Source organism: Cygnus atratus, chromosome 25, assembly GCF_013377495.2.
Source record: "Cygnus atratus isolate AKBS03 ecotype Queensland, Australia chromosome 25, CAtr_DNAZoo_HiC_assembly, whole genome shotgun sequence".
Lineage (NCBI taxonomy): Eukaryota > Metazoa > Chordata > Aves > Anseriformes > Anatidae > Cygnus > Cygnus atratus.
In genome coordinates, this window is record NC_066386.1 from 5,794,468 (window position 1) to 5,809,325 (window position 14,858).

Below are 14,858 nucleotides of genomic sequence, written 5' to 3' on the forward strand. Positions count from 1 at the left end.
GATGCTGACCCCATCTCCTGGAGAACAGAGGCATGGCCCAGCTCCTGCTTGCTCCTCCTTGGGCTGCAATGATCCCTCCAATCCATTTGCAAGCACATCCTGTGCCTGTCACTGCTTTGGCCCTTCCCAAACGACCTCCATGTGGGTCTCCCAGGGCGTCCCTCCATCCACTCGTCTCTTCACTGGTCCCCACATGGGACCCAAGCCCATGGTGCCCACCACCAGCCGGGAAGCAGCTCTGCTCTGCTCCTTCTCTCTCCGGGGAGAAACCTCCTGCTTATTGCCCTCCAACTGCGATTCTTCCTCTGCTCTTTGCTACTCCAGTAGCTTGGATGCCCAGCAAGCTGCTGAGGGCCTCCAGCACCCTGGAGCCACATCCGTAACCTCGTCCCTTTCTACCAGCTCCCCACAGGGAGCAGCATTTCATCACCTCCCGGAAGCAATCGCAACGCGCGATCTCTCGCCAAGCCTGGGCTCCCTCCTGCTGCCCACAGCTCTCTCCCACCACACCATGCCTGAAACGTGCCTGGACCCCAGGGCACCTCAGCGCTGATGGCATGGGCCGGCTTGCGGTGTGCTAGGCACCCAGAGCAGCACACGAGGATGGAGCAGGATGGGCTCTCTGCAGGGCATGGGCGCATCGGCAGGACCCAGAAACACGCTCGCTGTGCAGAGCGGCCACAGGGCCAAGCCCACAGCTGTCAGTGTTTGTGCCTTTTTGTGCCAGCAGCGTATCTGAGAAGGGAATTAGCTGCTATTCAAGGTCACTGCTGTTTTCACATGGCTCATACCATATGACTTAAACCGCATCTTTAAATAAATCCCCAGTATCCCATCAGTTTAATACTCATGTTAGGTACCAATTACAGCTAATAGTTTCTGTTGGCTCTGCCTTTTTGGACAGGAGTCTGTTACCTTGTCACCTGACGGACTTCCTCCCTTTTCCCTTAATAACTCCAAAGGAAATGCTCTAAGTGTCATTAACAGTAAAGGACGAGTGGCTGCTGCCTTATTGCTCCAGAGGGGAAAGGGGGGAAGAAACATCCCCTCCTGCAGCCGGGATGCTGGAGAGGCTGCGCGGGACAGGCTCCAGCACTTGGAAATACCTGAGACGTGGCCAGGAGAGCCTGGCAGAGGGGGGGAAGCTCTGCGGCTGGCTGTGGGTTGTGCTTCTCCAGTTCGCTTTAAATGAAACCCATGCTGCAGCCCAGAGTGGAGCTGCAAAGCTTGCCCTAAAGCTGGGGTACGAGCTCAGGGAGGGCTACACCTCCCCAGTCCCACGTCTCCTCCAGGAGAGCCTCCTGGAAGGGCGCATGGGCTGCCCTGCTCCCAAATCTGCCAACAGAATGGGAAAAGTCTCCAGGACATCCTTGGGGAGGCTCTCCAGGGAGCCTGGCTGGGATTCCCATCTCCTGCACCCCTTGTAAACTGTCCTGGAGATGCTCCTGCTGCTCACGGGTGATTTTCAGCCTGGTTCAGCACTGTAACACAAATAAACGGGGTCCCCTGAGGAAGGCATGGCCATTCCCTGCTGCAGGGCCACGCACTGCATCCACCTGGCATCACCCAGCCTAGACCCCAGCACAACCCATGCTGTTGCAGGGGCCAGCTCCAAGCCCCAAACACACTTCATGAGCCAGGGAAGCAACACAACACCCAAATCCCAACTTTCTGTCCTTGAAAGTGGGACGCTCCATGCTGCCCTGCCCTGATCCAAGCCACAGAGGAGGAGGGGGGTGGTCTGGATTTTCCCTGGAGCTGCTTTCACCCATCCAGGGCCAGAGCAGCCATGCACCGTGCGCAGGGAGGTGTCAGCAGCTCCCCGGGCAGATAGTTTTTCAAAGCAAATTCCAAAGGGCTTACACAACCCCGGCAAGTAATAGGAGCGATTCGGCAAGCCGCCGCGCTTCCCTCCCCTGCCTTGCTCCTTAAGAAGGGAGCGCGGGGCCCACACAGCCTGCAAAACAAGCTTCAAAGCCGCCAGCGAGGGGGTTACCAAGTTTAGAAAGGATTTGATGCTCGCCTGGAACTTGCAGGCAGTGAGCAGCGGTGAGTGGCTTGGGTTAGCGGGGGGCACATGGGGCCCACCGGGACCTGGGAGAAGGAGCTGTGTGCTGCAGGGGGGCCGCGCACCCCTGGGATGCCACCTGGAGCACGGCGATGCTGACGACCCACTCCCAAAAGTGCCGTGGAGCAAAGGGCCAGCCTTGGGGTGAGCTAGGAGCATGGGTTTATTGTGCTGCCTCTTTCCCTTGTCACCAGAGCATGGGAAGTGGGGGTGGAAACCCCAAAGACGTGTGTGGAAAAGAAAAGGCAGCTTGAAGATGAGCCCTCTCAGGTCCCAGAGTTCCTCCCGTATCTGCCTAAAGCCTGTCATAAACTTTTCCATGCCTCGGTTTCCCCTTCTGCTCCTGATCTGGTTTCAGCAGAAGGCCCTTCAGGTAGAGATCGTGTCCTACCCTGCTTTGGTAAGACCTGAGCACACAGCACAGCCCCACCAGCTATACGGGAGGGAGGTCAGGCCCTTGGCCTCTGCTCCTGTACGGCTCCAACAGGACCAGACCTTCACGGGCAGCCCTGTAGGAGAGCTGAGCTGGACGGCATCGGCCAGAGCATGAGGGATGGAGGTGGGGACCTGTGGCCGAGGTCCTCCCCCACCTCTGGTACTCACCACGAGGTTCCCGATGACCATGACCATCATGAAGACGATGAGGCACATGGTCTGGCCGGCCACCTCCATGCAGTCCCACATGGTCTCGATCCACTCCCCGCAGAGGATGCGGAAGACGATGAGGAAGGAGTGGAAGAAGTCATGCATGTGCCAGCGGGGCAGTGTGCAGTCCAGGGAGATCTTGCACACGCACTCCATGTAGCTCTTCCCGAAGAGCTGCATCCCCACCACGGCGAAGATGAAGACGATGATGGCCAACACCAGGGTGAGGTTCCCCAGAGCACCCACTGAGTTGCCGATGATCTTGATGAGCATGTTGAGGGTGGGCCAGGACTTGGCGAGTTTGAAAACCCTCAGCTGCGAGGAGCAAGGAGACAGGGTGGTGAGTTGCCTGGGGCTTTCGTTGCCACAAGGTGTCAGCAAGGCCGCGAGGCTGGGACCAGACCTCTGCGTGGCAGTTTTGTTAAGGCAGGAGGGATTAAACAGCCAACAGTTTTGCAAAGAGCACAGGCTCCTGTGTTCCTTGATATTTGTGTTACCTTTAACCTGGGATGGGTTGGTGGCCGCCACAAAGGACCTTGAACAAACCATTCTCCACCCTGGTGCTGCCTGCATCCCAAACCCCCTGGCACCGCTCGGCCCTGTGGCACGTACCAAGCGGAAGGAGCGGAGCACGGAGAGCCCCTGCACGTTGGCCAGACCCAGCTCCACCAGGCTCAGGGTGACGATGATGCTGTCAAATATGTTCCAGCCCTGCTGGAAATACTCATAGGGGTCCAACGCAATGAGCTTCAGGACCATCTCTGCCGTGAAGATCCCCGTAAAGACCTGTGGGGAAAAATCACACTCTCAGTTTGCTCAAAAGCCAGCACGCCAAGCTTCTGTATGGAGTGGGTAGCACTTCATTTTGGGGCTATTTTTCATCCCTTTGGGTCCTCCTTTGGGAACCATCTCCCAGCTGCTGCCCAGTATGACTTGTGAGGAGCATGGGGAACGCTGGTGGCTGGGTCTGGAAAGACTTAGCCAAGGTGTGCGCTGACAGGTAGAAATTAAAAATAAGAAGTTCCATTGGTAAAGAAACCCAGTACAAACACTGGCTGAATCACAGGAATTCCCAGCATTGGGAACCGTGATGATATTGGGATGTTCTGGTGTTCCCCCGGGCCCCATGACACAGCTTTTACACATCGCTTTTCCTGGGGCTACAACAGCCCTGTGCATTATCACATTACTCCAGAGCAGGATCAGCGATGTGACAATTAACATCCTCGATGTAATTGCATGACATGGCATGCACAGAGGGTGCCCGGTGACAAATTTTGCTCTGGATGTGGATTGTGCTGGAAGGGGAGGCTGCAGGGAGGCTTCTGCATCAGCACCCCAGGGGTTGCTCCCTGACATGTCCCATTGCAGGAGAGCTGCTCCTCCTGCTCCAGGCGACACCTGGATTCCCCAGCAAAGCCCCACGGTCGCGCTGGTTCTCCTGCTGGCTCTACACAGACAGAAATCGCTGACAGCCAAGGAGAAGCTGGAACTGTTTTTTGCAGCGTGACCGTGCTGCTTCGAGCAACAGCCAATTAATCCCCTTGTATTTCCTGAATGAAACCAGAGACAAAGCAGCTATGTGCTGAGCGTCACCCTGCCTGGGGCTCGGACCCCATGTCACCCGCATGCTTGTGCACGGAGAGGTCCCGGCAAGTGCTGGAGCAGGGCAAGGTGGCAGGAGAGAAGATGAAGTCCTCCCTCCCCTCTCTCCCGGCCCTTGGCTGAGCTTCCCAGAGCAACCAGGGGCCTCCTGGGCCTGTCCCCCCAGCAGCCTGCATCCAGCTGAAAGCCCTTTACCCTGAGCTCCAGCGAGGAGCAGCCACAGCTTGGCATTAAATATGCCCATGAAATCAGAACAGTCCAGATTTGCGGTGATTTCACTGGGAAAAGTCTTAATCATTATTATTATATATTTTTAATGCTGCTAGCACCACTACCTGCTGCTCAGCAGGGACCTTTCCCTCCCAGCACGAGTGAGCCACCCAGCACCAGGAGGCCACTGTGGCTCAGGCCAGGGCTGACGGCAGCTCCTGCCTGACCTGGGCTGAGATATAGGAGCTGGCCCTACAGAACAGCCCTGGAAAGCCACGTCCACATTGGCATCACTGAGATGCACCATGTGAGATGGGCACCTGCCCAGAAGCTGCAGCAGGAGAGCAGGGGATGATGGAGCCCCACCACCATATCACCTCCGCTGCTGCCCCTTGATCTGAAAAGTCCTGGAGCCCATCCCATCCCAGGGATGCTGTGACCAGACCTCCCGAGTACCTTCTCAGCAGCTGGGAAGGGCTTCCAGCATGCCGTTCTGGTGAGACGAGGGGAGTGGGGGGGATCATCCCACCAGGCTTTGGCTGCTATGGCTCTAAACAGGGAAGGACGGGGCACCAGGAGCTGCCTACCAGGTTCCCCACAGTCAGCACATTCTCAAACTCCTCTGTCATGGGGTAGTGCTCCATGGCCATGAAGAGCGTGTTGAGCACGATGCAGATGGTGATGCCCAGGTCCACAAAGGGGTCCATCACCACCAGCTTGACAAACTCCTTCAGCTTCAGCCATGGAAGGCAGCAGTCCCAGATCAGGAACGTGTGAGCAAATTTGTACCACCAAGGCGGGCACTTCTGGTGAGCCTCCTCCAGCTCTGAGGGCAGGAAGGAAAAACTGTCATCAGCCTGGGCTTCTCCTGCCCTCCCCTGGGTGGGCCAAGTGTGAACCCACCAGAAGAGACCTCTGTTGAGGTCCTAGATCCAGCCCTAGGCAACCTACAGGATGCATTTGGGGGCTGAATGGAGGTGCCTGGGCACAGTGGCTCTCCAGGAGGGCAGGGCTGAGGAGCCTGGCGCTGCTGAGCCTGCGGCACTTTTTGCTAAAGTTAAGACAGGAGCTCTTGGGAAACTGCTCAACAGCTCTTGATTTACTCCGAAGACTGCTGTAATCAACTGTAATCCCATTCTTTTGCATGAGAAATTGTATGATTTCCTCTGGGCAGCACCCTCGTGAGATGGGATGAAGTACCTTGCTTGAACACCACTGCAGTATGTCGACCCCATATGGAGACCCTGGGCCCAGAGCCGCCCCTTGCATGGGTCTGGAGATGTGTGACAGCCCCTGGCACACACCGAGCACCCCCTGCCCACCCACCCACCCTGGTCGGGCTTAAACAGCCGGCGCATGGAGTCTGCGCCCAAGCAAGGACATACCTTCCACGGCGTTGGAGATGACACTGATGGCACTCCCCACTCTCTTCTCAAGGCCTGGCCCATCTTGGTTGCCCACGGTGAGGTGGTTGTGGTTTGATTTCTCTGTCTCATTGCCTGGGTTGAACTAGAAGAGGAGGCCTACAGGGGATGACTGCGTTTTTAATGCACTTAAAGGTTGAGAAGACAAAGAAAAAAAAATGGGCATGGGGGCATGGTCTAGAGAGACCTTGGGGTGCAATGTGGGAGCTGCGGTTGGGGTGCAATGTGGGAGCTGCAGTTAGGCTGCAGAACGGCTGCTAGGACCCACTATAAAGTGGGCACTTCTAAGAGAGCTTTGGGGTTGTGTTGGGGCATGGCACCCTGCACTGCAGCAGCCTGCCCCTCCGCTACGCTCTGTTGGGTGGGAAGGCTGGGACTGAGCACGTACTTCAATCACCGTGGCGGACCGCTCCAGCACCACCTTGGGGACCACTCGTCCATTGCAGTCCTTCGTCTTGTCCTGGTCACTGTTCAGGTCCGAGTCGCTCTTCTTCTCGGCCGTACTGCTGCGCAGGGAGCCACTGCTGGACCGCCTGTCCTGCAACTGCAGCCACCCACATCTCCATCACCCACACATCTGCCACCTTCCCAAAACCTCTGCGGGGCATCACGCTACGGAAGGGGATGAACTGAGTCCTAAAACTGTCCTGAGCAAGGACTTTGTGACCCCAAAGTCTGCTGCTGCAAGATCTGGGCAAAGGTGAGCTCATCCGCAAGCTCACATCCTAACGAGCAGCGACGAGGAATAGCTGTTGGCAAGGGTTCAGCAGCACATGCCTGAGGTTGCCAGCCTTTCCTTCTCAATGCATACCCCACCGCGCTAAGCCAGAGTGAATAATTCATAAGGATGAAACTACGCAAAACCTCTAATTTCTGTCTTGCGGGAAATTTTAATCTTTGAAATGTGCTTTCATCTCAAATGGAAAGAGAAGCAAACTCTTCTGGGGTCTTGGTGAAATGGGATGTCCAAGACTTTTGGACTTGCACTGAAATTGTGAATGATTGGGTCAGAATTTCAAAATTGTTTTTCCAGAAGTTGGTTTACAATTTTTTCATTTGCACAATCTGTTGTTTCATTCAGTTTTCTCTGACAGTGATATTAATGTTTGAAGTTTGCAATGACCACTGGTAGCACTAAGCATGTCATGGCAGAGCAGGAACCTCTCTCCCTCCCTGTGGCTGCAATACATTTGGATTTCCATGCTTGCTCGCTGGATGTTAATGGATCCAAGTGCCCATTTCTCATAGGTGCTTTGTCCTCCCTCTCAGACAGTTCCCTCCATCTTATCCTTTATTCTAGGTGACAATTAACGAGAATCATCCCTTAACAAAGCCTTTGGGCAACTCGCTGGTTGATGTGTCCAGGGAACTAGCCAGGGCACCAGCTTCACACCCAGCCCTGGAGTCCCCATCCGTGGGGCAGGGCTTGCTCAGACCCATCCTGTGAACAGCAGCAGCCTGATAAGAGCAAGCCACTTCCTTGGAGGATGCTGTGGCTCCGCACAGATAAGCAAAGAGAGAGAGGCTCTAGAGAGAGGAAATCACTGCTTTGTATCTCTCTACATGTGAGGAAGCTGGTCTTTTGCCCAGACTAATGATTAGATTTACAGACACGTCTCCTGCAGACATTGCTGACGTGTGCCAAAATGATGACTAGAGATAGAAAATGTCTGGGCAGCAGTGTCAAACATCAGAGAAGCTCTTGGTCACATTTTTGTAGGTGTATTGTGCTGAAGAGAGAAACCCATGGACCAGAAAGGGGCTAAGATAACACCCAGAACTGCAATGGAGCAAATGGACGGACACCAGGCACCTCCAGAGACCACCTGATAATGCCACCTGAGATGAATATCAGTGCAAACCCTGCTGTAGATGTGCACATGTTGGGGCACAGCTGCAAGGCTGGACCCCCAAAACTTTCTCTCTGCTCCTGTAAGGACACCAGGACCTCCGTGGGCAAGATTCAGGGTCTCTTGGGTCTTCTGTTTCCAGTGTTGGTCAAAATTCATCAAACTTTGCTGCAACTGCCCTATCTCTCTTGAGTGGTTCTTTCATGCCCTGATTGCAACCTGCCCCTGCAGGCTCTCTGCTAGGTTTCCTGCTCTTGATGTGCTGTAGAAGGATCTATTATTAGTTCTGGTGTCCTTCCTGCCTTGTTTCTCACCTCTTCCTTTCAAGCTGTGCTGGACCTGTGCTGCACCTCTCTGCTGCCTCCCAGTGCTCCTTTTGTTGGTGTTTGGATGTGGGAATTTAATATTTTCAGCCTTTTATTCCTGACCCCTCCCTCCCCCCCCCCCCGCCCCGAGAATATGTCAACTTTTGATTCAGCTGGTGACCCCAAAATAGGTACTCAGTTCTCATCTTTGGTTGGTAGGGAGCAAGTGGGGCTTATTCTTAGATTTTACAGAAATAGGAATATCACCACACTTGTCACTGCCTCTCCTTTTCTCCTTTTATTCCTAAGGTTCCTCATCGTGGCCTCAATGCTTTCCACCAACCTGCTTCTCTTGCTCCTCCTGGTGCTTCTTCAGCTGCTCCATGAGCTGCTGAAATTCCTCCTCCTTCTGCTGCGCCTCCAGCATCGTGGCATCATTTTGTTCTGCGTAGGCCATGGCTACCACCGCCAGGATGAGGTTGATGAGGTAGAAGGAACCCAGGAATATAACCACCACGAAGAAGATCATGTATGTCTTCCCTGCTGCACGCAGGGTCTGTGGGAAGGGGAGGAACAGGCTGTCACACCTCCTCAGCATGGTTTCAGTTTGGTGGTAATGAACGAGAATCCTTGCTCTGGACACCCTCCCATTCACGGTAGTGATATAAGATTTTGCTCCCATTTTCCCTGAGGGCTGCTCGCTGCCCAGCTGACCTTCCTGCAGTCCACAGCACTGGGTTAGGACTGGTGTGGAAAGGATGGAGGTCTCGGCAAAGCCATCTGCACTGCCCTGTGCCCACCGGCAGCCTGGGGCAGGCGTGCGTAGAGATGGGGCCGACATTTGCAGACCTGCGCCTCTGGGACAGGGGCCGATGTCCCAGAGCCCGACTGCTCAGGTCTTATCCTTGGGACAAGTTCTTCTCTAACTCCGCATCTGGGTGCCATCACCTCCAGAGGACACAGGCACTGGCTTGCCCTTCTTATCTAATCAGTCCCAGAGCCGGGGCTGCATCCATTTGGCCAGGGGAATTTCGTGGTGTCTGCAGCTTCTACCTATAGGATACCTCAGTCCGGGGGACAACCAACCTAAGGGAGAGGGTAAGGGGGGATAACTATCTCAAGCTGGAGATGTAGCAGGTACTCCTGTAAACCCCTGATTTCCCTGATATGCTGACAGGGGTATACTTCCCTGAAGCATACCTGGGCTTTGAAAGCATCCTGCACCGCTCAGGGTGGGGAGCTGGACAGGACCATGCCCTGTCTCTGCTGATCCTCATTAGTTCCCTGAACTAACAGTCCCACAAATAGCCAACCAAGTGACTTTTTACCTGTCCTAGACCAGGGGCAACATTGAATTGAGAGTATTTGCATGGAAGGAGTAAATATACAAAATAAATAAATGAAATAAAAGTTGAGGCCAGTGCCCAGAGGGATGGATGACTGAAGCCATGCACCAGGGTCCCACGAGCACCTACCAGCTGGAAGAGGTTCTCCCAAAAGTCCTGCGTCATGAGGCGGAACAGCGCCAGGAAAGCCCAGCTGAAGGTGTCGTAGCTGGTGTAGCCGTAGTTGGGGTTCCTCCCCGCCTTCATGCACTCGTATCCCTCAGGGCACTTCCTGCCAAAGGGCAGCCGGCGTCAGGCCCTGTCACCGCCCCGTGTGCGCCCTCAGCCTGCAGAGCGGTTTGGGTTCCAAGGAAACCCTTAAAGACCATCTAGATGTCTGCCACGGGCTATTTTTCCCTGGATCATGTTGATCAAAGCCCCACCAACCCAACATTGAACACTTGCAGTGACAGGGCATACACTGCTTTTCTGGGCAGCCTGTTCCAACGGGCTGCTTGTTCCATCCCGCAGGTGGGAACTTGCTATGTTTTCTGCGGCAGAAACATGACCACAAGGGTGCCGTCGACATGCCCAGACTGTTCAGTGGTCCTGCAGGCTGCCTTGACCCCTCCCCAGGGAGCCAGAGGGGACCTAGGTCAGCAGCATGAGCTGCACTCACCCAGCATCGCTGCTGTTCCCGCAGAGCAGGGCATCGAGCGCTCCCTCCAGAAAGTAGAAATTTGCTTCGCAGATAGGGAAAGAGCAAGACACAGGAAAACAAAACAAAACAAAACAAAACAAAACAAAACAAAAAATACAAACATTGACTTTCAAGTTCTTGGCAGCTCCTCACTATCAGGGAAACCATCCCAGCGCCTAGCGCTGGGCTCTGGGCTGTCTCCTGCCTGCTGACTTTGCTGTCTGTGCTGCACTACTTGGCGCCAGCTCAGACCTCGCGGCATTGTTTCACCTGCCCAGCTGGATGGCTTCAAGCCCAAAAAGAGCTCTGGAAACAGCCAAGTGGCAGGGTCAGGCCTTGTGGGAAGGTGGGCTAGCAGATGGTCAAAGGGACGTTACCAGCACAGGTGTTCATGGAGATGGATGAAAGCACTGGGAGGTGACAGGGCTCAGATGAGCAAACGCTGGGACTTCTGCAGACCAGCAGCCTGGGATCCAAAAAGCCTGGGGAAATGGCCCATGGCCATCACCTTCATCCTGCTGCTCCCATCCCAACAAGTCCCTCCCTGGTGGAAAACCCCACCTGCTCACAGACATGAGACCAGAACTCCTTAAAGCTCATCTCTCCAGCTCAGGCACAGACCCACAGCCACAGGAGCTCCCAAGACGTGCCACCACCAGTCTCCTGCCCCCAGGGACACAGAGATGAGCCCCTCGAGACACCCACCCATGGCCTCAAGCATCACCTAGCACAGCAACTGGGACCCACACTGGGATTTCTGGAGCTTCCTAGGAGCACCCCTGGCCGTGCTTGCCTTCTTGCCACCCAGCTTTTATTTAACCTCTGTGGGAAGTGTTGTCCCACTCATGAAGCTCCAGGAAATGTGTTTTTGGCCGGGCCCCAGGAGCTGCTAACCTGAAGGCACAGACGCAGGGTGCTGTTGCTATTTGCACTGCGCTCATTAGATTCTATATATTGAATTTGCACCCCTGCATAGAAGACTTCCTGTAATTAATGCCAGAGCTACTTACACAGCTGGTCAAAACAGCTCAGCCGTGTCGTAACCCAACCTTCTGCTGAGATTTGAGTGCCCAAAATGGGATGTGAAACATCTCTGTCAGAGACCATCCCCAAGGCACAGCTTGCTCTAGGCAAGTCTGCTTTTAATCTGTGACCCGTGTGGATTTTCCCAAGTGTTTTCCAACACAGTATTGCTTCTGGATGCTGCTTCCTTTTCTTTTTTTGTTGTTTGTTTGTTTGTTTTTTTTGTGTGTGTGTGACTGCTTCTAGCAAGTGCTCAGTTTGGTTGCACAAGGTGAGGTTTGGTCAGAAGTTCAAAGTCAGAGCCTGTGTTTGGGACTGGGCTTTCCCCAGGGTCTGGGAGCCAGAAGGAGTTGGGAGGAAAAAAAAGGAATAAAGCCACAATTAGTCAAAAGTCCATTCCACAGGAAAACAACAATTAAAGGCAAATGAAAACCCTTCTGACAGCTTTTCCAAGATCTTCACATTTTCATGGAGTGTTTTATAAAAAACAAGAGAGACAAGAAAAACTCACAACACTTTTTGGGCCAAACTCATCTCTAAGAAGTGGTAGTAACATAGCAAACATGAAGACCTGTCCATGGACCTGTGCTTGATCCCACCTCTCCTCCTTTCCCTCCTGTTGGCTGTCACGGTGTTGCACACTGTGCTAGCCAGAGGCAGAGGTACTTGGGGAAGGACCCTGCTCTGAAGCAATAGTGAAAATGGGAAATGTCATTCCTGCATCCCTCTGGTTGTCCACCCCAAGTCCCGTCTCCTCCTAGAGGGCTGCATCCCCCTGCTGTGACCAGACGGAGCAGTCATCCCCTAGAGCTCACCCTGATGGGGAAGAGTGAGACCTTGCTATCACAGGGCAGAGATGGAGATGCCGGTTTTTCCAGTTGCCTCCCTACCCTACAACATTCCTGGAAGAGTCTGGCATGCCAAGGGAACTGCATTTTCCCTGACAAGGAAGATTTAAGCCCATCTGTCCATTCTCTGAGTATGCACATCCATCATCTCACCCACCATCCATATCTCCTTGCAAAACCCAAACCCTGTTGAAGCACCTCAGCAGGAAGACCCATGAGAACAAACCATCTTGGTCGGACATGGAGGAAGAGAGGGGTAAACCAAGGAGCAAGGAGTGTGACATGCTTGATGGAGAAGGGGGGCAGCAAGCATTTACCTTCATCGTTGATGTAGGCCTCAAAATCAAAGGTGTTGTTGCTGGTGAAGTTGCTGTCAATGCTGTCGGTGAGGTTGCCGTAGAGCGTTGCGTTGGCCAATGTGTCATTGTCCAGCCCGAAGTCCCCCAGCAGGGTGTCATTGAGGGGGGGCCACCGCACGCACTTGTGCCGGAGGTTTCCCATGAAGAGCTGGAGGCCAATGAGGGCAAAGACACTCAGGCAGAAGACGGTGAGGATCATGACATCTGAGAGCTTCTTCACCGACTGGATGAGCGCCCCAACGATCGTCTTCAGCCCTAGGAGGGAGGCGTTGCTGCTGAGCTAATTGCTGGTTTGCTGCTGGTGGAGATCACGCTATGGTGCTCCCCAGAGGGTCTGGATCTGGTGGGGACACGCGGTATCACCAGTTTCACCCTATGGACTCAGACTCACTGCCCTGCCCCACGCTGTATCCTGGCTACCCCTCTGTCCCCACACACGGCTGGGCAGCATCGACCCTTCCCCAGATTTGTCCCCCTGGGAGGGGGGCGGCCAGGCCTCCCTGCACCAGCTTTGACCTCAGCATCACAACTCAAAGCCCATCCCATTTGGCTTTACGCTTTTCCCAAATGCCCCTATCTGGCCATTTTTGCCCCAAACCACCAGGACAGATCACTTTGCTGTGGCACACGGGGAAGCCGTTTGCCAGCCCAGTTGGAAGATGCTCAGCATCGCTCTTGGCTCTGGCTGCACAAAAGCCTCCATGGTCCAAAACCCCCACATGTGCTGTGGCCAGAGCCCAGCTGGTCCATTCCAGGCAGAGAAACCCTCAGGCATCTGAGCAGAGGTGATGGAAGCGACAGTTTGCATTAAGCACTGGGATTAACTTGCTTCCTCCACAGACAGCAGCAGGGAGGCTTGCCCGCGGATCCTTGCTGGGCTTTTGATGAGGAATTGTCGTTCCTGTCTGTGTGCATGATGGGTGACGCCAGGACATCCTGACGTTGATCTTAAAGCAGCTCGGAGCAATGTGTATGGAGGCAGTTCTCCAAAGATGCAGGGTTTTTAGCCCTGTCATCATGCCAGTTCCCCCCTGCCCAAACTATTTAGGTAAAACCTTGTTCTCCAAGGGCTTGTCTATGTTGCGAAATGCTTAGGACAGCCATTCAAAACAGCTTATTTTTGAAACTGCTATTTCTGTAGAGCCTCTTGGGGGGATGTCATTCCAGAAATAAGAGCCCTGGGACCAAGAAAGATGCTTACTTTTTCCTAAATGCAGTTTTTAGCCTGTTTGATGGAGGCAAAATAAAACCTTTCAAATAGAAACCCAAAAGATGTGGAAGCTACAGGAACAAAAGATGAAGCAGGATTTTTCCACCACAACAAATTATCACTCACAGCTCAATCTCATACTTCTTCTGGGGGTCTGACCTATGGTTTCTGTGTGCTTCCACTGGCTGGTACTGACATGGGGCATTGAAATGGTATCAGGTGTGGGAAACAGACACCAGAGTTATTTGATAACAAGCTCCCAACACCCTAGGCTGGATATTTGGGTTGATATAAAATGCTCACCGCTTAGCACTTGCACCACAGTCCACCAAATACCCCAACCCTGGCACAAGAGCAGCCAGCTGTGGGGACAAAACTAGGCTTTATGAACTAGGTAAGAAGGGGGACGGGGATGAAATAAGGCTTGTTAGAGGTGTGCCAGGGGGAACAATGTCAGGGCCGGGGGAGAAGGCAATGGCCCAACTGAAGTACATCTACACTAATGCATGCAGCATGGGCAACAAACAAGAGGAGCTGGAAGCCATCGTGCAGCAGGCAGGCTATGACTTGGTTGCCATCACTGAAATGTGGCAGGACCACTCCCGTGACTGTAGTGCTGCAATGACTGGCTATAGGCTCTTCAGAAGGGACAGGCAGCACAGAAGGGGTGGTGGTGTGGCTCTCTATGTTAGAGAGTGTTTTGATGCTGTGGAACTCAAGACTGGGAATGATAAGGTTGAGTCCCTATGTGTTAGGATCAGCGGGAAGGCCAACAAGGCAAGCATCCTGGTGGGGGTCTGTTACAGACCGCCAAACCAGGATGAAGAGACGGATGAGGAGTTATACAGGCAGCTAGCAGAAGTTGCGAAATCGTCAGCACTTGTTCTCGTGGGGGACTTCAACTTCCCAGACATATCCTGGAAATACAATACAGCTCGGAGGAAGCAGTCTAGGAGGTTTCTGGAGAGAGTGGAAGATAGCTTCCTGACACAGCTGGTTAGTGAGCCAACCAGGGGAGGTGCCCTGCTAGACCTTCTGTTCACAAACAGAGAAGGACTGGTGGGAGATGTGGTGGTTGGGAGCTGTCTTGGGCAGAGTGACCACGAAATGGTAGAGTTCTCTATTCTTGGCAAAGTCAGGAGGGGGATCAGTAAAACTGCTGTCTTGGACTTCCGGAGGGCTGACTTTGAGCTGTTCAGGACACTGGTTGGCAGAGTCCCTTGGGAGGCAGTTCTGAAGGGCAGAGGAGTCCAGGAAGGCTGGGCACTCTTCAAGAAGGAAATCTT

At 53.9% G+C, this 14,858-nt stretch overlaps 1 protein-coding gene across 1 annotated transcript in view; it reads right to left on the reverse strand.

Annotated features, from left to right (window-relative positions):
• Positions 1-14,858, reverse strand: part of SCN4A (sodium voltage-gated channel alpha subunit 4) — a 33,416-nt gene that overhangs the window by 13,650 nt on the left and 4,908 nt on the right. Inside the window, exons 6-14 of the mRNA XM_035566877.1 lie at positions 12,321-12,617; positions 10,112-10,175; positions 9,583-9,724; positions 8,451-8,663; positions 6,341-6,496; positions 5,914-6,037; positions 5,116-5,354; positions 3,326-3,499; positions 2,672-3,028 (exon numbers count right to left, since the gene is read on the reverse strand). Coding sequence (XP_035422770.1) covers positions 2,672-3,028; positions 3,326-3,499; positions 5,116-5,354; positions 5,914-6,037; positions 6,341-6,496; positions 8,451-8,663; positions 9,583-9,724; positions 10,112-10,175; positions 12,321-12,617 — 1,766 coding nt within the window. The remainder of the gene's footprint in view (positions 1-2,671; positions 3,029-3,325; positions 3,500-5,115; positions 5,355-5,913; positions 6,038-6,340; positions 6,497-8,450; positions 8,664-9,582; positions 9,725-10,111; positions 10,176-12,320; positions 12,618-14,858) is intronic.